The sequence below is a fragment of the Pristiophorus japonicus genome, unplaced genomic scaffold (assembly GCF_044704955.1).
Source record: "Pristiophorus japonicus isolate sPriJap1 unplaced genomic scaffold, sPriJap1.hap1 HAP1_SCAFFOLD_504, whole genome shotgun sequence".
Lineage (NCBI taxonomy): Eukaryota > Metazoa > Chordata > Chondrichthyes > Pristiophoridae > Pristiophorus > Pristiophorus japonicus.
Window position 1 is genome coordinate 5,735 of NW_027254410.1, and position 23,848 is coordinate 29,582.

Below are 23,848 nucleotides of genomic sequence, written 5' to 3' on the forward strand. Positions count from 1 at the left end.
GGATCCAGGAGGTAAGTGCCGATCCAGCATCCCTGCCTCACCCACACCCCCGCCCCATGATAGGAGACCTCCCCCAAGGCCTCCAATCCACTTCCGAGGGCTCCCATCCCCCCTATCCCACAGGCCTCGCATTACCCACATGAGGCCTACAAATCCCCTCCACCCCGGAAGTTTCCGATTACCTCACGAGGCAACGATTCTCACCTCACCCCCGCCCATCCCGGCCTGCCATTCTTACAATCCCCCTCCCCCACCCCCTCCCCCAATGCCCCGCCCAGGATCACTCCCTCCTCCCCCTCCCCCGATGCCCCGCCCAGGATCACTCCCTCCTCCCCCTCCCCCAATGCCCCGCCCAGGATCACTCTCCATCTCCCTCCCCCCCATGCCGCGGCCAAATCCCTTCCCCCTCCCCTTTCCTCCTTTTGCCTATTTTGGGTCTGCGAATTTTTGGACTTCAGACTCATTTCCAAACACACTACGAACGCATACATTACAATAATTTTGTTCTGATGGTCCCTAATACATGTAGAGGTATCGCATCGCCTTGGCTGCTTTCGTTCTGACATCTTGCTCGTGATCTGACAGCAAGGCAATAATCTGCTCACAAATCTGAGCTGCAGACTGTGATGTGTAATAATGTCGTGGGGCATTGTACATGAGGAAAGCGAGGAATGTCAATGCGTTCCCTCTGACCGCAGGAAGCACATTCCTTAGGAAGGGGGCACAGCTCCTTATGTACAAGGGGATCTGGTTGTTCAAGTCTTTGGCAATGTGCCTGGAGATGTTGCTTAAATAGTTCTCATAATCCAGGGTGGTCTCCTCCGAGGAAAGTTCTTGGAACATCTTGGATATGTTTGCTGACTCCATTACTGGAGCGTAGGAATTCAGCACGGATTTGCAGACGTTGGTGACTTCAATGCTCTCAGCGTTGAGATGTAGCAGCAAGCGGATCAAGGTGGACTTGATGTGCTCCATATGTGGAGGGTTCATTTCCACACTCCCAAATCTTATTAGCTTGCCAAGAACGTTAAACGCCGCAGCTCTCATTGTCTCATGCTGATGTTCCAAGTAAGGCTGAACTGCCAGTGCCACATCACCAAGAATGGGATTTGTATAATCCTCCTGGAGCTGACCCAGAACTTTGCACATGCTCGACATTGCCTCAACTGCAATGAGATTCTCGGGTTTGGACTTCTGGTCAATCACAGATAACATTGTGGACAACAGTTTTGTGCAGTATGTGTCTATCCGTTGAGAAGCTCCAATTGCAGCATTTCCCAAACCTTGTACAGCGAGCCATTGGATAATTGGGGACTCATCAAGCAAACATCGAAACAAACTCTGCAGAAGGGTATCCATCAGCAACAAGTCCCACACCACGGAATGATGTAAAAGCTCCCCAAAGAAGGCAGCTATTGTGATCCTCTGACTCTCTCCTATGTTGACAAGGCAAGGAGTGAGGTGCTCCACAATGCTGATTAGATGCGGGGCAGCACACGCGGTCAATGTGCTTGCCAGCAGTGTAACCCCCTCATGGTGCTTTCTTGGGCTCACGATGAGATCCCAACCTCCCATTTCTCTCATGATGCGATCATCTCCCTTTCCCTGTGACAGGACAGCTCGAAGAATCTCAGCTGAGTAATGGCAAGCGTCGGCATGATTCAGTCTTAGAGCAGGGCCGAAGGTGTTCCCAGCCTTTGGAATTGTCAGAAAGTTGGTCGGAAAGCGAACCCAGACACTGAAGCTGAGATGAATCAGAAGGGTGCTGACTAACTGGGGGTAGAGAATGTTTATCACGTGCCCTGAGTCAGGCTCACATACAACATCACGAAGAGCACAGAGGACAGCTAAAGACTGCTGAGTTGCTGAATCTTTTGTATCTGTGACATGGCAATATCTGCCGTCATCATACAATGATTTGATGTTGTTCAGTAAGAATTTGGCCGGTGCTAATGCATTACGTGTCAGGAGGGATCGCCATATGTCACAAATATATCCATCAAATGGAATGGGGTAAGTGAGGAGAGCGGACAAAACTGCTGGCAGATGGTGTGAGGCCAGAATGGAGATTGAATGCGTCACTGCATTTCTCACCCGCGGCTCAGTAATTGAACGCAAGTGACGGCTCAATACTTTGATTGTTCCCCAAACGTCTGCAAGGGTGGTTCCACGTGTTGTAATGGGGACATTTGTCACAATAGAAGCTGTGCAGGAAATGTTCCGGTGCTTGTCTGTCAGCCCTTTAAAGACTGTGAAGAGTAGAGTGTTCAACTTCTCATGGGCTATGCACTTGGATAAAACGTTACCGACAGCAGTGCAGGTTTGAAAGAGGGCCTGACTGGTAAATTGCTTCAATCCGCCTTTGATGGCTTTCAGATGCTCCACTTCCTTATCTTGATGACCCACTGGAAAGCCTTCAAGGTGCAACTGGATATACAGCAATCCATACAAGCTTTTAATGGCTGCCTCCCTTACAACATGCGATGGATCTGCACATTGAAGCCCCACACATCCAATAATCCTCACCAAGTTATGGGATGGCATCTTATTGCTAACTTGCAGTTTCTCCAGGTAAAATGTCACCAGCTGTAAAGTGCTCTCAATTGCCTTTTCTCGCTCATGGTCCCGTGTGGATTGGATCTCAGTCTCCATGGTTTTAAATACAGAATGAAGCCCATCAGGAGACAGATCCAAAAGTAAGCATTGCTTCAGGAGACCCTGCACAGAGGCCATTGTGTCGGTGTGAAGCTTCTGTCTCTCTGCCATGTCCATGTTTGTACTTTGGTCGGCAGTGCTGCTCTCCCAATCTGGCAAACTGAAGACACGATTCAAACAGATGCTAATCAGCTCAGTCTCACTGCTCAGTGAAGGCTGCAGTTTGATGAGAGCTGCACAGGCGTCCATGGCAGACTTTCGAACCCAAGTGCTCAATATCTCCTTTGGTTCGGCAGTGATCAGCTCCTGCATGCAACTCAGCAGTTCTGCCTTTCTGCTCAGAGTGTAGGGTGGGTGTTCTTCGCTGGGTTGGAGAGCTTTGGCCAACAGTGTCACAGTGTTTGTCAAACTTAATTTCAGTGTCAATTCCTTCACCTTGGATTTCAGTCCAAACATCTTGGTGTTGAAAAGAGCCAACACATTGTGCAGAATGTCGGTCTCGATTCTGGGCAGAATGAGGTCCCGAGGACAACGTGACATAATCTGCCCATAGCATAAAATAAGCGTGCTTTTAACTTTCATTATGTGATTGTCAACCTGGTGAAAGGGACTTGATATGCACAAACGATTGAACTCCATGAAAGCCTTCAGTGTGGTGAGCGTGGTTTCTAAGTGTCTTACAGCACAGTCACCAATTCCAGCGGCTACCCTGTCTCTCTCGAAATCTTCATTGTGCTCAACACTCTGAAGACTTTTACTGACGATGTCTTTGTCTTGGGTCAGTCGAAGCACTCTCCCTAAACACTTGTACAGAAAAGCCCTCTCTGTTGGATACAGGCGATAGGTGTGAATGCAGTGGGTCATTTCTGCAATGAGCTGGGTGATCCACACCTTATCCGCGATTGCCTCCAGAGTCTGGGACACAACCCCCAACAGTTTCTCTTGCCACTCATTCTGGAGATTGGGCTTCTCTGAATGCTCCTCCAGAAAGTTACATAACATTGGGAATTCCTTGTCCCATACTCTCACTGTTGCTGCGTGGATGTCCATTGCCAGGAGATATAGTAAGCCCAGAGTAGGAACACCTCTCCCTTTTCCATGGCACAGAGAAGAAGACACAATCAATAGCCGCGTCAGCAGTGTAAAAGGCTCAGGAAGATTCAGATAGTCCTCGTAATTAAGAACAAATTGTGTATTGCTGGCCATCAGTCTCTTTATTCCAACGCAATATGAGGAACCACAGACTATTGTAAAGGCTTCAGTGTACTTTACTGTGATCACAAACTCCAGTAGGTAGGACCAGAGGACATCGCCAATCGGTAAAGTTCCCACCATCAATTTCAGCAATCCTTCGCACTGTCTCCTTAAATCCTTATCCGTAACCACGGCCGCCATTACGCTGCAGAACTCCTCTTTGCTTTCAGTACTCTCCTCGTTCTCCTCGGTGGGCAGAGCACACTGTTGGATGATAAATTCCACCAGCTGCTTTCCTCCCTCTCGCTCCAAGTAATTGTGACAGGCCATGGTGTATATTACCTGGGCAAGGATTCCCTTCACTCTGTTACTCCCAGTTAAAAGTGATCGTCGCACACAATTCAGAATCTGATCCTTCTGACTCTCCATGTTTGAAGGGACAGTATCGAGAAGGTACTTCAGCACGGCCAGTGCCCCGAGTTGAATTTGCTCATTGTCAATTGCCAGTTGCATCCGAAGGATCTCTAGCATCTGGCTTGTAAATGCCGGAGCTAGAACTCTGAAGCAGCAAAGGATTTCATTTAGCTGCTTCTCAGAAAAGGTGTTTTGGGGTTGTTCCATCACAATACAGATCTGCTCATGGAAAGTGATCAGCAGAATCTGCAGTTGTGTCACGAGTATTTCACTGTCCTCTCGATGGCAGTGCGCAGGACACTGCACAGACACCGAGTGACAGAAACATGGGGAAAGGTTTCCTGGTACACCAAGAGAAGGGTTGGAATTAAGCTGGGGAGCTCCTTGTCCAGTTTGTCATTGGGTAGTAGCTGGATTATCTGGGCGACTGTTTCTAGTATTGCTCTGCTCACCTTGGGCTCTTTCATGGGCAGCCAGGAATTCAAAAGCAGATCGTAAGCCGCAGAAATCTCATGAAAGAACATCTTCTTCTCAAGTTTAGGTTTTCTGGTCCCCTCTGGGTTTGACAGGTACATTTGAATGCTCTCACTAAAAAGCCCCAATGAAACACAGAGAGTCCACTTCATTTCCCCATCAGTTACTCCATGCAGTGTGGGGAGCAGGTTTCTCAAGACAGGCTTGAGCCGAGGTACCAAGCAATGCACGTTTGCTCTACACAGCCTTGCCAGTGTCAGCACCATGTAGAAATATGCTTGGGTCCATGGTTGGCACCCCGACTCGATGTGCTTGAAAATTTCAATGGGAAACCTGGCACCCAGACTAATCAGGAGGCAACTTGCCGCTTCCTAATGGTCAACATGCTCTGATCTGATCATGTTCATCAAAGTCAAGTTGCTCAGTTTTTTAGCCAGCCGTGTGTGTAAGTGTCCAAGATTATCCTTTATTACCAACGTCATCGCCGTTAGTAAGGCCCAACGTGGGGCCGGCTGCAACTTGTTTTTGGTCAGATACTTATGGCAGTACGTAAGGACGCATTTATGATTGATCCTTCCCAGTTCTTGCAGTGACTCAGTTAATCTCATTGGAACAAAGTCATCTTCATCAGAAAACAGACTGATAATCATGGCCATCGAACACTTTATTCTGTTTTTCACCATTTTGTTGTAATTCAATCACTTCTCTTGTTTCACACAATGTGTCCTAGTGATAAACAGACTTGTAACAACACAGAGCTCTCTGCTTTTACTCACCAATTATCACCAGTATTGCTGCTGTTATGTTGTCGATTTGATATTTCGACCTTTATTTGTCTCGACCCGAACACGGGCTCTTTCTCTTCTGTGAATGGAACTTCTCACACACAGAGATGTCCGTCCTCTGCAGACCTTTCTTTGTAGATTCCTAATTCGATGGTCTTGAATTAATTTAATGCTTTAAAGCTTTTGGTTGATTGCTTTGAAAAAAATTATTTGAAAAACTCTCTCCCTCCTTCTCCTCCTGGTCAAACACAAAGTTTAACTGCTGGATGACCAAGCAGCCGACAGCTTTATGTGGAAAAGGCACCGTGTCATTATTTCCTGCTTTTGTGAAGTCACGAATTTCATTGTGACGTCTTGTGACTTGAGCTGTCACATGACCAGCCAGGTGATGACCTCACTGGTGAGGGTGAGCTCACAATTGATTGAGTCGTGTATCTATGGGTTGATTGTTAAACTGCTTTTACAATGATTGTTCATAAAGCTAATGATCAATAATACGGATTGAAGTGTAGAATGTATCAATGTGTGTTGCTGACAGGGTGCACGGACCCTCCATGCCTCAGATTCCCATTATGAGCTCCCAACGGGTGAAGCTTAACACTGGGAGTCTGAGCCTGTAATATCTCCCTTACACAGCACCATTGCCGGGGTTCAGCTCCAAGCATTAACCATGGGCTATATGGATTGCAGTCAGGTGTATCAGTTATACCAGGGTTTCAATTCTTTCTCCGAGCGACTATTGGCCACGCTGCCCACCTGCAGCATCAGAAATGGTTGTGACCCCATCAGAATGGACCAATAGTGTAAGGGTGAGCCCCAGGGCACGCACAGCAATGTTTGCTCATCTCTGGTCTCATTTCTGCAACTGTGCTTGAGGTAGATTCATAAGAACATAAGAACATAAGAAATAGCAGCAGGAATCGTCCATACGTCCTCTCAAGCCTGCTCTGCCATTTAATCCGATCATGGCTGATCCGATCATGGACTCAATCTCACTTCCCTGCCCACTCCCCATAACTCTTTAGTCCCTTATCGGTTCAGAGACTGTCTATCTTTGTCTTAAATTTATTCAATGACTCAGCTTCCACAGCTCTCTGAGGCAGCGAATTCCACAGATTTACAAACCTCAGAGAAAAGAAATTCCTCCTCATCTCAGTTTTAAATGGGCGGCTCCTTATTCTAAGATTATGCCCCCTAGATCTAGTCTCTCTCATCAGTGGAAACATCCTCTCTGCATCCACCTTGTCAAGCCCCCTCATAATCTTATATGTTTCGATAAGATCACCTCTTATTCTTCTGAATTCCAATGAATGGAGGCCCAACCAACTCAACTTTTCCCCATAAGACAACCCCCTCATCTCCGGAAGCAACTTTTTCTGAACTGCCTCCAAAGCAAGTATATCCTTTCTTAAAAATGGAAACCAAAACTGCACGCATTATTCCAGGTGTGGCCTCACCAAAACCCTGATAAACTGTAGCAAAACTTCACTGCTTTTATACACCATCCCCTTTGCAATAAAGGCCAAGATTCCATTGGCCTTCCTGATCACTTGCTTTACCTGCGTACAAACCTTTTGTGTTTCTTGCACAAGTACCCCCAGGTCCCGCTGTACTGCAGCAATTTGAATTTTTTCTCTATTTAAATAATAACTTACTCTTTGATTTTTTTTTCTGCCAAAGTGCATAGCCTCACACTTTCCAACATTATACTCCATCTGCCAAATTTTTGCCCACGCACTTAGCCTAACTATGTCATTTTGCAGGCTTTTTGTGTCCTCCTCACACATTGCTTTTCCTCCCATCTTTTTATCGTCAGCAAACTTGGCTATGTTACACTCAATACCTTCTTCCAAGTCATTAATATAGATTGTAAATAGTTGGAGTCCCAGCACTGATCCCTGCGGCACTCCCCTAGTTACTGATTGCCAACCCGAGAATGAACCATTTATCCCGACTCTCTGCTTTCTGTTAGTTAGCCAATCCTCTATCCATGCATATATATTACTCCCAAACCCCTGAACTTTTATCTTGTGCAGTAACATTTTATGTGGCACCTTGTCAAATGCCTTCTGCAAGTCCAAATACACCAAATGGACTCCAACATTTTCCCAACCACAGATGTTTGGCTAACTGATCTATAATTTCCTGCTTTTTGTCTACCTCGCTTTTTAAATAGGGTAATTATATTTGCACTTCTCCAATCAGCTGGGACCTCCCCACAATCCTGGGCATGTTGGTAAATTACAACCAATGCATCATCTATCCCTGCCTTTACTTCTCTTAAGACGCACTCGATCCACTTCGAGTATGCATCGACTACGATCAGGAACATTTTCTCCATGAATGGGCCCGCATAGTCTACGTGAATGCGTGACCATGACCTGGTGGGCCAAGGCCATGGGCTGAGTAGAGCCTCCCTGGGGGCATTGCCCAGTTGGGCACACATCGTGCACTTGCGAACCCAGTGTTCCAGGTCTGAGTCAATCCCCGGCCACCATACATGTGACCGGGCAATGGCCTTCTTTAACACGACGCCAGGCTGCTCGCTGTGGAGTTCCCTGATGAATGCTTCCCTTCCTTTCTGGGGCATGACTACCCAGCTGCCCCATAACAGGCAGTCGGCTTGAATGGAGAGCTCATCCATCCGTCTCTGAAACAGCCTGACTTCCTCGATGCACGCCCTGTGTGCGGGCGCCCAATTCCCAGTCAGGACACATTTCTTTATCATGGATAGGAGGAGGTCCCTGTTGGTCCAGAGTTTGATCTGTGAGGCTGTGATGGGGGTGCCCGCAGTGTCAAAAGCCTCAAAGGCTATGACCATCTCGGTGCTCTGCTCCAACGCCCCCATGGTGGTGGCCAGTGGGAGCCTGCTGAATGCGTCAGCGCAATTTTCGGTGCCTGGCCGGTGCCGTATGGTGTAGTCATATGCAGCCATCGCTGTATGCGAGCTGACGCGTTAGCGTTGACAACCTTGGTGTCAGACAACAGGGATGTTAACGTCTTGTGATCCGTCTCTAGCTCGAACTGTCTGCTGAAAAGGCACTGGTGCATCTTTTTCACACCGTACACACACGTGAGTGCCTCCTCCTCGATCGTGCCATATCCATGCTCTGCCCGGGAGAGCGACCTGGAGGCGTAAGCCACTGGTTGGAGTCGGCCGTCATCGGTACCCTGATGCAATACACACCCAACTCCGTAGGATGATACATCGCATGTTAAAACCAGTTTTTTACAGAGCTCATGCCAAGTGAACAGTTTGTTGGAACACAACAGGTTCCTCGCCTTATTGAAAGCCCGTTCTTGACAATCCCTCCAAAACCATTCACAACCTTTATGGAGGAGCATGTGTAATGGCTCCAAAAATGTGTTTAAGTTCACCAGAAAGTTCCCAAAATAGTTCAAAAGTCCCAGGAATGTTCGCAACTCCGACGTGTTGCCGGGACTGGGCGCCCGGCGAATCGCCTCAGTTTTTGATTCAGTGGGCCGGATCCCGTCTGCGGCAACTCTCCTGCCCAGGAACCCGACCTCTGGGGCCAAAAACACACGCTTGGCCTTTTTCAGCTGCAAACCTACCCAATCCAATCGGCATAGCACCTCCTCCAGGTTGCGGAGGTGTTCCTCGGTGTCACGACCCATTATAAGGATGTCGTCTTGGAATACGACCGTTCCAGGGATGGACTTGAGCAAGCTTTCCATGTTTCGCTGAAAGATAGCCGCTGCCGAACGAATGCCAAACGGGCACCTGTTGTAGACAAATAATCCTTTGTGCGTCGTGATGGTGGTCAGAAGCTTGGAATTTTCCGCCAGTTCCTCAGTCATGTCGGCCGAAGTGAGGTCCAGCTTCGTGAACAGCTTTCCACCTGCTCTCGGAAGCAGGTATTGGTCTTGCAGCGACACTCGGTTGATGGTGGCTTTGTAGGCGCCACTAATCCTAACCGAGTCATCTGCTTTGAGGACGGAAACGATGGGACTTGTCCAGTCGCTGAATCCAATGGCCGAAATTATGCCCTCTCTGAGCAGCCTGTCCAGTTCACTTTCAATTTTCTCACGCATCACGTATGGCACTGCTCTGGCTTTGTGGTGCACTGGTCTGGCGTCCGGAGTGTGCGTATCACTACTTTAGTGCCCTTGAACGTACCAACACTGGGTTAAAACAGTGACTCGAATTTTTGCAAGACCTGCGAGCATGAACTTCACTCCACGGATGAAATGGCGTGCACATCCCCCCATTTCCAATACATCTCAGCTAGTCAACTCCTTACCAAAAGTGCGGGGCCATTTTCCGGAACAATCCCGAGTGGCAGCCGGTTCTGTAATCCATTATGCGTTACCATCAAGTTTGCGCTGCCCAGCACTGGGATGATCTCTTTGGTGTTCGTACGTAGCTGCGTCTCAATGCGTTCCAGTTTCGGCCTGCTAGCTCTGTGTGACCATAGTCTCTTAAACTGTTGGGCGCTCATGAGAGACTGGCTAGCTCCCGTATCCAGCTCCATGTGCACCGGGATGCCATTCAGTAAGATTTTCATCTTCATGGGTGGCGTTTTAGTGTATGAGCTGTGGACGTCAGCCACATGAACTCTTTGAACTTCCGCATCCATGGTTGTTCCCCAGGCCTCATCCTGCATTGCAGACCCGTCGTCTGGTTCCTCTGTCTCGCAGACTAACCTCGCTACTGCCTTTTTGCACATCCTGGCCAAGTGTCCACTGACATTACAAATGCTACAGGTATAAAGCTGGAACCTGCAGCTTTTGGCAGTGTGTTATTGCTGTTAACAAAAGGACTATTCCCAGGCATTCCTCTCTGATGGCCCGTTTAGCTGTTTCTAAGCACTCTGAATGGTCCCATCACGGGATGCATTGTTCCTCGTGATGACATGAATTGCCGATCCCCTTTCCATTGTCCCTGTTGTGGGCCCACCCTGGAGCTTGTTGCTGCCTGGGCAGTGTTGAATTTCCCTTGCCTGTCTGCCTGGGCGGTGTCGAATTGCCCTTGCCTGCCTGCGGTTCTGTGTTCCGGGTTCTGTATCACTTTACAATATTAACTTCCTGGTTCATCGCAACGTTAAAACCAGGGCTGCGTGTGTAAATTAGCTTGGTCTCCTCTTTCCCTGCCATAAAGGTCTGAGCTATCAACGCCACCCCTTCTAAAGTCAGGTCCTTGGTCTTTATAAGCTTCCCGAAAATGCCAGCATGATTAATGCCCTCAATGTAAAAGTCCCTTAATATCTCCCCCCTGCAGGCATCGGAGAACTTACAGAGACTGGCCAAACGCCGCAGTTCCGCCACCAAGTCCGAGACGTTTTGACCCTTCAGACGCCGGTGAGAGTCGATCTGGTGCCAGGCCATGTGTCCACTACTTGCCGGCTTGAGATGCTCACTGATCAGCTGGCTGATCTTTTCGAAAGACTTGTCCACTGGCTTTTGGGGTGCGAGCAGGTCTTTTATCAGCGCATACGTCTGTGCACCACAGCTGGTCAGTAGATGCGCCCTCCGCTTGTCAGCCGCTGTCTCTTCCAGCCAGTCCTTTGTGACAAAGCTCTGCTGGAGTCTTTCCACAAAGTCGTCCCAGTCCTCACCCAGACAGTCGCGTTCCTCTGTGCCACCGGTGGCCATCCTCGTGGTTCAGTGATTCCCGTTTCTCGTCGCCAGATGTAGTGTCACTGCACCTTGTTACAAACTCACACGAGGCATGTATATATCATTCATAGCTTTATATGTAACCATTAGGGCTGCTGACCAAGGGCTATGCAGCTCTTTGTCGGCCAGCGTGGACACGTTGGGCCGAAATGGCCTCCTTCTGCGCTGTAAATTTCTATGTTTCTATCTTTCTAAAACATTGGTGGGAGTTGTCTATTGGCGTCCAAACAGTAATGGTAATGTAGGGGACGGCATCAAAGAGGAAATTAGAGAAGCATGTAACAAGGTTACTGTGGTGTATGCAGCAGTCAAATCACTGACTCTACACAGTCTGGTGTTGTAGTAACTGCTGCGACCTTAGTCGTTTATTGTGTAACTCCAGAGTGCCTCTCAGGTGTGGTGGGCAGCCTTTTATACTCTGTCTTGCAGGAACTTTTGGGTCTCGCACCACAGCGCCCCCAGTGGCGCATCATTGTAACTATACATAAAATGTACCAGGACAATGCACTAAGTTCACTAACCGCGGGGAGAGAGCAGGTGTCTCCGCGGCCCCACTGTGCTAACATGGAAGTTAACACGATGGGGATGTGGGGAGGTGGGTGGGGATCAGTGACATGTTTGTGTAAAGGGCAGCGGAGGAGAAGGATTGACAGCTGTCAGTGAGGGACAGAAGTTGTTTAAGGTGAGCCAACACATTCCCGATCAACACAGAAGGCATTCACTGGTCAGCTGCCCTCTGCTGTACTTCTGGTCAGAGCGGTTTCCGCAGTGGAGCCGTTATCACGTTTGCTTTCCACGTGGAAGGATCCCGTGCAGGAAGACTATGGTTAAACTTGCTGTGGATGAACAGCCATGGGCGAGTTTATTCTCCTGTCAAAAGGGCGACAGTGGCTTCTCCCTTATTCTTTAATTGCACTTTATTTCACTTCACTAAATAGATATATTTGAGTGAGAGAAATTGTTCCAGAGTGTCGCACACTTCATCTTTTGTTCCCTTTTAAACACATAAAATGAGGCCGGGGAATAAATACAGAAAACAAAGCAGAGGGATATAGACAAGAGGAAGAGAGAAGGGGAAATACTGTCCCCACCCAGAACTAATGCAGAAACCCCTCTGCTGCACTCGGGGTGCCCACCCACAGCCTGGATACACTAACGTCCCAACAGCTCATTGACTATCGGAGTGGGACCGTGCGGCGCTTCAGAAGACAGGTCGAAAAAGCAAAGTCACTGATTCGATCCCATGTGTTCCTTCTGCCAAGATTAGCTACACACAAAAAATGCTTTTATAAAATTACACCTGATCTCCAGGTTTGTCAAAAAGTTAGCTCGTTGGTCAAGGGGTATGATTCTCGTTTCTGGCTTGTTAATTGAAATTTGCGAGAGATCCCGGCCGAGCCCACTATTCTGCCGCAAATTTTGAAATTGCATCAAACTTTTGCAAAGAAGGACTTACATTTCTGCAGTGCCTTTCAGGAACTCATGTCGTCCCAAAGCGCATTACAGCCGTTGAGTTATGTTTGAAGTGTTGTAGTGTGGGGAAAGATGTGACCAAATCACCCCACACTAACCTCAACTCATTGCGAAGGAATTCGGTGCAAATAATCAGATGCCTCAGGGACTTAGACTTTCTTTGAATGAGTTCTGCTTGTACCTGCATTCAAGCTTGAAACAGCAACTGGGCTTCCATCTCACGGGAGCATCGTGTCGTGGTTAGCGAGTAGGTGACGAGGTTTGGGGTTGATGTGCGTCGCTTTCAATCTTTGAAATTTCACCAAGCAAAGATATGATGAATCCAACTGTCCCTGTCAGCATTTTGTTTGGGTTTAATCACAGGAATATCTGCAGTCAGGAGATGAAAATTAATTAAAACATAAGACTGGCTTCGGGACAATCGGAATACTTCGTCACAGACAAGGCACCGGAAGGCTGGAAGGTAGATCACACCGGTTGTGGGAGAGCTGGTTGGCGGTGACATGCAAGTGTCTGCAGTGTCCGGGACCAGACTGCTTCCATGCATCCACAATGAATGTCCCTCCATTTATTTGGGAAAACTACAACTGAGAGTGGAAAAGTTCCATACCGGTCGGAGCAATCTGAAGCTTTAACTGACTGACACCCTGGTTTGGAATGTCTTGCAATGTACATTTAATTTAGTCTCTGTGGTGCAATCGGTTAGTGCGTTTGGATATTAACCAAAAAGTTGGTGGTTCGAGCCCACCCAGGAGCGAAGCATCAAACTGTTATTTGGTGCCGCACAATTCCAGGTTGTCGTTGTGCGTTTTGGCTGCACGAATATATTCTGCAAACATTGCCAGCTGTGCTGCTATCCAGTGAGTTCCCACTCTAATACTTTTAGGAACATTCATTTCATGTAATAACAATTTTTTGCATGGATCATGTTCCTCCATCCAGTCCACCAGAAATAAATTACGTTATTGGGTTTAAAGGAAATGGTGGAAATTGTCTGACCTGTCGTTGTGGCTTTGCTCAGATTCTGAGTTTCAACAGTCAACAGTTTGCGAAGGATTACCTCATGGCCAATGCCAAGCACAAAAAGACTCTCAGCATTTGTTTTGGAATCCGTCAAATTTGCAATGTCCTGCGAGGCGCCTTAATTCGACGACATAGCTCGCCACTTGCTGGCCCTCCGACCGTTAGCACGTGTAGAACCGATACCTCGCCATCAGAACGCTTTCTTTAGGATTTAGATGCTCACGGACCAGCGTACATAATTCTTCAAAGGATTTAGTTGTTGATTTCAGCAGAGCTAGAAGATTCTTCATGAGGCCAGAGATTGTTGCCCCACAGACGGTAAGGAGGATCGCCCTTCATTTGGCAGCGTTTACGTGCCCTTCCAGCTCGTTGGCCACGAAGTATTGGTCGATTCTCTCCACGAAGGCTTCGCAATCGGCCACTTCTGAGAACTTCTCCAGGATACCAACTGTTCCTTGCATTTTCACGTGGTTGTTCATTGTCTCGTCGCCAATTGATAAGCTCATAATAAAGGTTGAAACTGAGTACTGTGAACAATGAGTAATTGTGACCTTAGCTCCTGTAGTAAGACACCAGAGTGCAGGTACCTCATGGGATCCCTTGGGACTCCAACAGATAGGCCCTCTGGTGGTGGTGTGATACAGGTGGCCAAGGGTTAAATACATAACACAAGGTGTGTATGGAAATCAACCATTAAATGCCCTGTCATTAACCACAGGGGTTTCCTGCAATTTTCTGATCGCAAAGCGCTTTCAGTCCTTGTCCTTAAAATTGCAGACGTGGAAATTGGGGAGTTTAATGACTTTGAAAGGAGAACATTGTTGTTTGGTGCAGTTCAGGCCAGAGAAATGTTTGTGAAAGGAACTTTTTGCAGAGAGAGGGTTTGAGCATTTCAGCTTGTTGCTGAACACTCCTCTCTGGGCGCTGAGCTAAGCAGCAGTTTCTGTCGTGCAGCGGTTATCACTTTTCCCTCACACGTGAAAAGTTCCTGGTTCAAGCCTGGGCAGAAACATTATTTCTCAAGCAAAAACTTGTCTGCAATAAAATTGAATAAAAGCTGTTTTGGACACATTGTTGCATGAGCAATGCACATTTAAAACCAGTCTCCTCAAATACAGATTGTGTAAAATCAGATAGGGGATAAAACTTCTTCAAGGATTTAAGTTTCATGAAATATTGAAGTTCAGTTGTTGAAGTTCCAGCTATCTATTCACATTTATTTCATTCTGTGAATCAGTACGATCGGTTTATACCAGCAGCTCTAAGCTGCATTTGAAACCCGCAAACAACTCATTAATCATTTGCTTTTCTCCAGTTCCAGAGCTCAGAGGGTTATTGTCCATCCCTGGGATACAAGCTACCTCGGACCCAGGCAAAAGCTCCCCGTGCAACGAGCACAGGCTCAGGAAAACCCCGGGGGAGAGAGTATCCCGGTCACTGGGCCTTCCAGCAACAGTGAATAAGTACCCGGTCTGAAACGTTCCAGAGTAATAACTTGCAACTTCAGCATTGAACAGTAAGGATGGCCGAGTTATCTCAGGCGCTGCTTTCATTATTTGATTAAAATATCAACACTCCCTCAATTCGCATTCTTTTCATTGTGCAAAAGAAGATCATGGGTTCATTAATGATGTTTTCCTCTGAAAGCAACATAAAAGTTTCAGGAAAAGTAATCGCCCAATGTTGGGGCTCTATCCCACCACCCTGCAAGTAAGAGTCTCATGCTCTACCGACTGGGTTAGCCAGGCTTCGTAACATTTACCCTGTCAATCCCTTTCAGAATATTGTCCGGTTCAATGAGATCACCTCTCATTCTTCTAAACTCCAGAGAGTATCGGCATATTCTACACAATCTCTCACCATAAGACAGTCCTCTCATCCCAGGAATCAATCTGGTGAAGCTCTGTTGTACCACCTCCAAGGCAAGTGTATCCTTCCTCAGATAAGTAGACCAAAACTGTGCGCAATACTCCAGGTGTGGTCTCACCAGGGCCCTGTACAATTGTAGCAAGACTTCCTTACTCTTGTACTATGGGCTATATATTTGGTACTATGGGCCGAATATCCTGTTTTTCCTCTGATTCTCCGGTTGTGTGAAAAGTTATTAAAATTCGACAGTCGCTCAGCAAACATATTTGTATTTCCTTCAGTGTGCAACACATGTGGGTGGATTAATGATGATTGAAACAATTATTCATTATTTCGCAGACTTGAATTATTTTTGTCAATTTGCTCTGTCAAAATACTTTCCCTGACCAGGAATCAAACCCAGACCACGGCAGTGAGAACACCAAATCCTAACCACTAGACTACCAGGGAACACTGCTTGCAGCCTCTGTGATAGCTTAAAATGTAGTCAGCTGACAATCACAGCTGAGAATTGTGCGGTGACACGGCGTGTAACTGGATTTGCTGGGAGCAGCGTGGAGGCCCCGACCTGCGTGAGAACACCAGCGGCAGGTCGGGGCCATAAAAGGAGCGGTGAGCGGCGGCCTGGGAGCAGCGTGGTGGTGTACCACGGCAAGGTACAGCGCGAGCTGGTGCAGGAGGGCGACGGCAGCGAAGAGTGACGTCATCAAAGTCCAGGTCAGTGATTGGAGCGTGGGCAGGTACAGCAGGAGCAGCGAGAGACTGTGGAGGGATGTGATCGGGGCCCAGGGGTGGTGTGAGTTCAGGGCCAGGGGCCCAGGGGCAGCACGAGCCAGCCCACACTGCCACGACACCCAGGTCTCTTTGCACCTCCCCTTTTCCTAATCCGTCACCATTCAGATAATAGTCTGTCTCTCTGTTTTTACCACCAAAGTGGATAATCTCACATTTATCCACATTATACTTCATCTGCCTTGCATTTGCCCACTCACCTAACCTATCCAAGTCGCTCTGCAGCCTCACAGCATCCTCCTCGCAGCTCACACTGCCACCCAACTTAGTGTCATCCGCAAATTTGGAGATACTACATTTAATCCCCTCATCTAAATCATTAATGTACAGTGTAAACAGCTGGGGCCCCAGCACAGAACCTTGCGGTACCCCACTAGTCACTGCCTGCCATTCTGAAAAGTACCCATTTACTCCTACTCTTTGCTTCCTGTCTGACAACCAGTTCTCAATCCATGTCAGTACACTAACCCCAATCCCATGTGCTCTAACTTTGCACATCAATCTCTTGTGTGGGTCCTTGTCGAACGCCTTCTGAAAGTCCAAATATACCACATCAACTGGTTCTCCCTTATCCACTCTACTGGAAACATCCTCAAAAATTTCCAGAAGATTTGTCAAGCATGATTTCCCTTTCACAAATCCATGCTGACTTGGACCTATCATGACCTATCACCGAGATGAGGAGAAACTTCTTCACCCAGAGAGTGGTGAACCTGTGGAATTCTCTACCACAGAAAGTAGTTGAGGCCAATTCACTAAATATATTCAAAAGGGAGTTAGATGAAGTCCTTACTACTCGGGGGATCAAGGGTTATGGCGAGAAAGCAGGAAGGGGGTACTGAAGTTTCATGTTCAGCCATGAACTCATTGAATGGCGGTGCAGGCTAGAAGGGCTGAATGGCCTGCTCCTGCACCTATTTTCTATGTTTCTATGTTTCTATGTCACCTCTTTCCAAATGCACTGCTATGACATCCTTAATAATTGATTCCATCATTTTACCCACTACCGATGTCTGGCTGACAGGTCTATAATTCCCTGTTTTCTCTCTCCCTCCTTTTTTAAAAAGTGGGGTTACATTGGCTACCCTCCACTCCATAGGAACTGATCCAGAGTCAATGGAATGTTGGAAAATGACTGTCAACGCATCCACTATTTCCAAGGCCACCTCCTTAAGTACTCTGGGATGCAGTCCATCAGGCCCTGGGGATTTATCGGCCTTCAATCCCATCAATTTCCCCAACACAATTTCCCGGCTAATAAGGATTTCCCTCAGTTCCTCCTCCTTACTAGACCCCCCGACCCCTTTTATAACCGGAAGGTTGTTCGTGTCCTCCTTCGTGAATACCGAACCAAAGTACTTGTTCAATTGGTCCGCCATTTCTTTGTTCCCCGTTATGACTTCCCCTGATTCTGACTGCAGGGGACCTACATTTGTCTTTACTAACCTTTTTCTCTTTACATATCTATAGAAACTTTTGCAATCCGTCTTAATGTTCCCTGCAAGCTTCTTCTCATACTCCATTTTCCCTGCCCTAATCAAACCCTTTGTCCTCCTCTGCTGAGTTCTAAATTTCTCCCAGTCCCCAGGTTCGCTGCTATTTCTGGCCAATTTGTATGCCACTTCCTTGGCTTTAATACTATCCCTGATTTCCCTTGATAGCCACGGTTGAGCCACCCTCCCTTTTTTATTTCTATGCCAGACAGGAATGTACAATTGTTGTAGTTCATCCATGCGGTCTCTAAATGTCTGCCATTGCCCATCCACAGTCAACCCCTTAAGTATCATTCGCCAATCCATCTCAGCCAATTCACGCCTCATACCTTCAAAGTTAGCCTTCTTTAAGTTCTGGACCATGGTCTCTGAATTAACTGTTTCATTCTCCATCCTAATGCAGAATTCCACCATATTATGGTCACTCTTCCCCAAGGGGCCTCGCACAACGAGATTGCTAATTAATCCTTTCTCATTACATAACACCCAGTCTAAGATGGCCTCCCCCCTAGTTGGTTCCTCGACATATTGGTCTAAAAAACCATCCCTTGTGCACTCCAGAAAATCCTCCTCCACCGTATTGCTTCCAGTTTGGTTAGCCCAATCTATGTGCATATTAAAGTCACCCATTATAACTGCTGCACATTTATTGCACGCACCCCTAATTTCCTGTTTGATGCCCTCCCCAACATCACTACTACTGTTTGGAGGTCTGTACACAACTCCCACTAACGTTTTTTGCCCTTTGGTGTTCTGCAGCTCTACCCATATAGATTCCACATCATCCAAGCTAATGTCCTTCCTAACTATTGCCTTAATCTCCTCCTTAACCAGCAATGCTACTCCACCTCCTTTTCCTTTCATTCTATTTCCTGAATGTTGAATACCCGAGCAGCAGGTGATGAAAGCGGGCGTGAGAGTGTGAGTGACAGGTGGTCACTGCTTCTGATGCTGTCTGACCCACGGTGGGAGTGGCCGGGGATTTTGAAGCCCTTTCATTGCACCAATGCAGGGTAAATGAAACTGTGTTTCAGGAACCTTCATGTATACAAACATGGGCACTCTGCACTGTAGACCTCGTGGTGCAACGGTAGTGTGTCTGACTCCAGATCAGAAGGCTGCGTGTTTATATCACGTCGGGGTCACTGTACTTTTCCATATTGTTCTTCCGTAATTGAGATTTTCTTTGCTGTATCACAATTTACTTTCCCACCAATAATTGTACCATCAGCAAACTTGGCTCCATTACACTCGGTCCCTATATCCCGGGGATAGGAGAGAGAAGACACACCGGAGAAGTGTGAGCTTGTGGACCGGAGTAGTTGCAGCTGCTGGAGCTGTGCGTTTTATCGGGGAGGGACGGGGGCAGAGCCTGCCGAGTGACCGGAGAAGCTGAGAAGCTGCTGTGCTTTTCATCGGGTTTGACACTGTTTAAAAATGGCAGAGTGCCAAGTTTTCTCTCCCTACTGCCCATGCGCGAAGGTGCCGGCAGTGTTTTCGGCGCAGGCATTTGGCTCCGCCCCCCACTTCACCATCGACACCACGCCAGGACTCCGGGGACTGTACACAGCGGCCAGGATGGGGCGAGTATTTCCCCGCGCCATTTCCAGCGCGCAAAGTCGGTGCGCTTGAGGTCAGTGCGCCGACAAAACTGCTTGGGGAAAATCTAGCCCTTGAAGAGTAAGGAGTACACTGAAGGAAATACAAATATGTTTGCCGAGCAACTGTCAAATTTTAATGACTTTTTATTCAACCGTCGAATCAGCAAAAAAAAGGGCACTCGGCCCATAGTACCTAATATATAGCCCACAGTACAAGAGTAAGGAAGTCTTGCTACAATTGTACAGGGCACTGGTGAGACCACACCTGGAGTACTGCGCACGGTTTTGGTCTCCTTATTTGAGGAAGGAAATATTTGCCTGGGTGGAGGTACAACGGAGATTCACGAGATTGATTCCTGGGGTGAGAGGACTGTCTTAAGTTGAGAGATTGTGCAGAATGGGCCGATACTCTCCGGAGTTTAGAAGAATGAGAGGTGATCTCATTGAAACACACAATATTCTGAAGGGGATTGACAGGGTAGATGCTGAGAGGTTGTTTCCCCCGGGCTGGAGTGTCTCGAACCAGGGGGCACAGTCTCAGGTTAAGGGGTCTACCATTTAAGACAGAGATGAGAAGGAATTTCTTCACTCAGAGTGTTATGAATCTGTGGAATTCTCTGCCCCACAGGCCTGTGGATGCTGAGTCTCTGAATATATTCAAGGCTGCGTAAGATAGATTTTTGGAGTCTCGGGGAATCAAGGGATCGGGAGTTCGAGCGGGGAACGTTGAGTTGAGATCAACGATCAGTCATGATCTTATTGAATGGTGGAGCAGGCTTGAGGGGCCGTATGGCCTATACTACTCTGATTTCTTATGTTGTTACCTGTGCTGGCTCTGTGAAATTTCCAATTAGTCCCATTCCCCAGCACCCTGCAAATGTTTCTTTTTCAACGATATTTCCCTTTGGAAAGTTAATATTAAATCTGCTTCCAAAACCCTGTCAGGCAGAAAAATATTCACATTAATTTTATACAGTCCCATTTTAAACAGGCTTTGCATGTCATGAATTATTATCCCTTCCCATTTTACACATAGCATTTTAAGACCTTGCTTTAAAATATTTGGTGCCTGTGACACCAGCCATTGTTAGATTTAGTCACACACCATCCTGACTTGGAAATATATCGGTCGTTCCTTCATCGTCACTGGGTTAAAAGCCTAGAACTCCCTCCCTAACAGCTCTGTGGGAGCATCTTCACCACACGGACTGCAGCGGTTCAAGATGGTGCTCAGCACTATTGTGTTCCTCACACAGATGAGGCTGCACACAGAGAGATTAAAGTAACAGTGACCTCAGTCTTTAATAAGACATTCCAGTGTGAGGAACAGGCCTCAGGGGACCGGCTTATATATAGTGCTCCCAAGGGATGCTGGGATCCCTTGGGACTTCAGAGGATGAGCTCCCTGGTGGCGGAACATGGGAGTGCATGCTTTACAGATACACAGCATCACTCCCTGCAAAGTCGAATTGAAAATTATTTACAAGGTGAGGCGGTCGGGAGCCTTTCTTTCCCTGGTGGGCCGCCTCAGTACAAATGTCTGTTCTGGTGTGCTGGCTGTGCCCTCGCTGGGCTGGCGTGTTGTTAGCCCTGCAGGGCTGCTGGGTGAGCCTGGCCTTCCTGCGCCATGTAAAACGAAGTCAGGTCGAGCTTGGTGAACGTCTATCCTCCTGCCAGCGTCGCAATTAGGTCGTCTGCCTTAGGTAGCGGGTATTGGTCCTGTAGCGAGAAACGATTAATAGTTACTTTATAATCGCCGCAAATCCTGACTGTGCCATCACTTTTGAGTACTGGAACAATCGGGCTGGCCCACTCGCTGAATTCCTATGGGGAGATGATGCCCTCGAGTTGCAGCCTGTCCAGCTCCATTTCCACTCTCTTCCTCATCATGTGAGGTACTGCTCGCGCCTTGTGGTGAATGGGTCGTGCCTCTGGGACCAAGTGGATCCGCAACTTCGCCCCGGAAAAGTTTCCAAATCCTGGCTCAAAAAGGGAAGGAAATTTTTTAAGAACCTGGATACATGAGGCCTCATCGACATGTGATAGCGCTCGGATGTCATCCCAGTTCCAGCGGATTTTGCCCAGCCAGCTCCTTCCAAGCACTGTGGGGTCATCGCCCGGGACAATCCAGAGTGCCAGTTCATGCACCATGCCCTCGTAGGTGACCTTGACCATGGCGCTGCCCAGGACAGTGATAAGCTCTTTGGTGTATGTTATCAGTTTCGTGTGGATGGGGCTCAGGGCTGAACTGAATGGCTTGTTGCATCACAGTCTCTCAAACATCTTTTTACTCATGATGGATTGGCTGACGCCAGTGTCCAGTTCCATGGCTACGGCTAAGCCATTCAATTTTACGTGCAGCATAATAGGTGGACATTTCGTCGAAAATGTGTGCACCCCGTGTACTTCAGCATCTGCCTCCTCTCTCGAAGGCTCTAAATTGCTTTAATCCACCATGGACCGATCTTCCTCCGCCACGTGGTGGTTAGCAGGTTTTGCAGAGCTTGCAGCTCGTTTGCAAGCTCATTGGAGGTGCTCCATTGTTCCACAAGCACTTGCAAACATACCCTTTGAAGCATCATGAATAGGCTGAATGGAAGCCTCCACAAGCTGTGAATTGCCTTGCATTTATTCTTTGTTGGGGACTCTGAGTCATCTGGATCACCTGAGGCCTGCTGGAAGTTACAAACTCGTGGCTTCTGCCCTGTACATTTCTGCTTGCAAACACAGTTCCAGTTAATTTCTGAACATTGCTAGCACTTGTGTGCTGAGAGATTTGTTGGGTGTTATCACTGGTGGACATAAACGCCTGTACTGTTGCAATGGCCTTATTGAGGGTCGGTGTCTCTACAGTCAAAATTTTTCGCAGGCTGGTCTCTTGGCCAATGCCCAGTACAAAAAAGTCTTTGAGCATTTGCTCCGAGCAACCATCAAACTCACATTGTCCTGCAAGTTGCATGAGCTCGGCGACGTAGCTCGCCACTTCCTGACCGTCAGATCGCTGGCACGTTAGAACCGATACCTCTCCATCAGCACGCTCTCCCTCGGGTTAAGATGCTCCCGAACCACTGTACACAGCTCCTCATATGACTTATCTGTGGGTTCCAACGGAGCCAGAAGATTCTTCATGAGGCTGTAGGTCGGTGCCCCACAGACTGTGAGGAGGACCGCTCTCCTTTTTGCAGCGCTTCCTTCTCCATCCAGCTCGTTGGCTACAAATTACTGGTCTAGCCGTTCGACATAAGCTTCCTCCGAGCTTGCTACCTCCGAGAACTTCTCCAGGATGCCCACAGTTTGCTGCATCTTTGCGTTGGATTCGTATTCTCGTCGCCAGTTATTGCGTTCCTAACACAGATGAGGCTGCACACACGGAGGTTAAAGTAACAGTAACCTCAGTCTTTAATAAGACACTCCAGAGTGAGGAACAGGCCTTGGGGGCCGGCTTATATACAGTGCTCCAAAGGGATGCTGAGATCCCGTGGGACTTCAAGGGATGAGCTCCCTAGTGGCGGAACATGGGAGTGCATGCTTTACAGATACACAACAACCACCAGCTTCTCAAGGGCAATTAAGGTTGGGCAATAAATTATGGCCTTGCCAGTGACACCCAGATCCTGTGAACTCATGTAAAAAAACACTATTTTAGGAGTCTGGTTCAAAATATTCATTGCTGACGACACCAGGAATCTGGGGCAACTTTTGTCAAATTGGGCTCAAAAGCGGAGCGGTAATTCCTACCGTGCCCAGATAATAGAATCAGTATTGAAGGTAAGATCACATGGTGCTCATTTTCAGAATCAACGCAGTATGATTTGAAATAAAGTGAAGGAATTTTATGGTGAAAGGATTTGGAAATTAAATGTGACTTGTACTTCGGTCTTTAATTAAACTTTGTGGCGTCTGTCTGCCATTCATGTCTCTGTTGAATAAGGAAGGAGGGGTTTGACATTGACCAGACTGCACTCCTCCTGATATTTGTGAGCTTATCGGTTATAATGAGATGTTTTTACCCATTGGTCAGTGCCAACTTTAGCTCAGCTGTTACTTTGTGATACCAACTTTGTGAAAAGTTTGAATTGGTCTTAATGCAGTCACTGCCTGGTGTTTTTGTTGACATTGCAATCCCCTTCTTTCACACTGAAACAAATCGTAACCGTGTTTTTAAATTAGCAGTGTGAGATTTTTAGAGAGCATCTTCAAATGCTTCACAAAACCATTTCGATCCCTTCAGCTTCCCTGGTTCGATTCCCAGTTAGGGAAATCATTTTGCGACCACCGTTTTTAATTAAAGTGAAGTAATTTAACTAAATTACATAGATGACCCAAAGCACTTCAGAGTGGTATCAAAATAAATGAGTTAGTAATTAGAAATAAGGAATGTCAGAAGTTGGACTTGAGTTTCTGGGATGAAGTATAAATAACCCTCTGTGCACTGGAA

The 23,848-nt window shown here is 47.5% G+C and overlaps 1 protein-coding gene across 1 annotated transcript; it reads right to left on the minus strand.

The window, feature by feature from the left end:
• Positions 1-516: 516 nt before the first annotated feature.
• On the minus strand, positions 517-22,713 carry LOC139253695 (maestro heat-like repeat-containing protein family member 1). The gene is made up of 5 exons (XM_070873517.1): positions 22,675-22,713; positions 10,778-10,940; positions 9,265-9,466; positions 4,716-4,851; positions 517-4,563 (listed from the first exon to the last, which is right to left on the minus strand). Exons 1-5 carry the CDS (start codon positions 22,711-22,713, stop codon positions 517-519), a joined length of 4,587 nt encoding a protein of 1,528 aa, XP_070729618.1.
• Between the last annotated feature and the right edge of the window lie 1,135 nt (positions 22,714-23,848).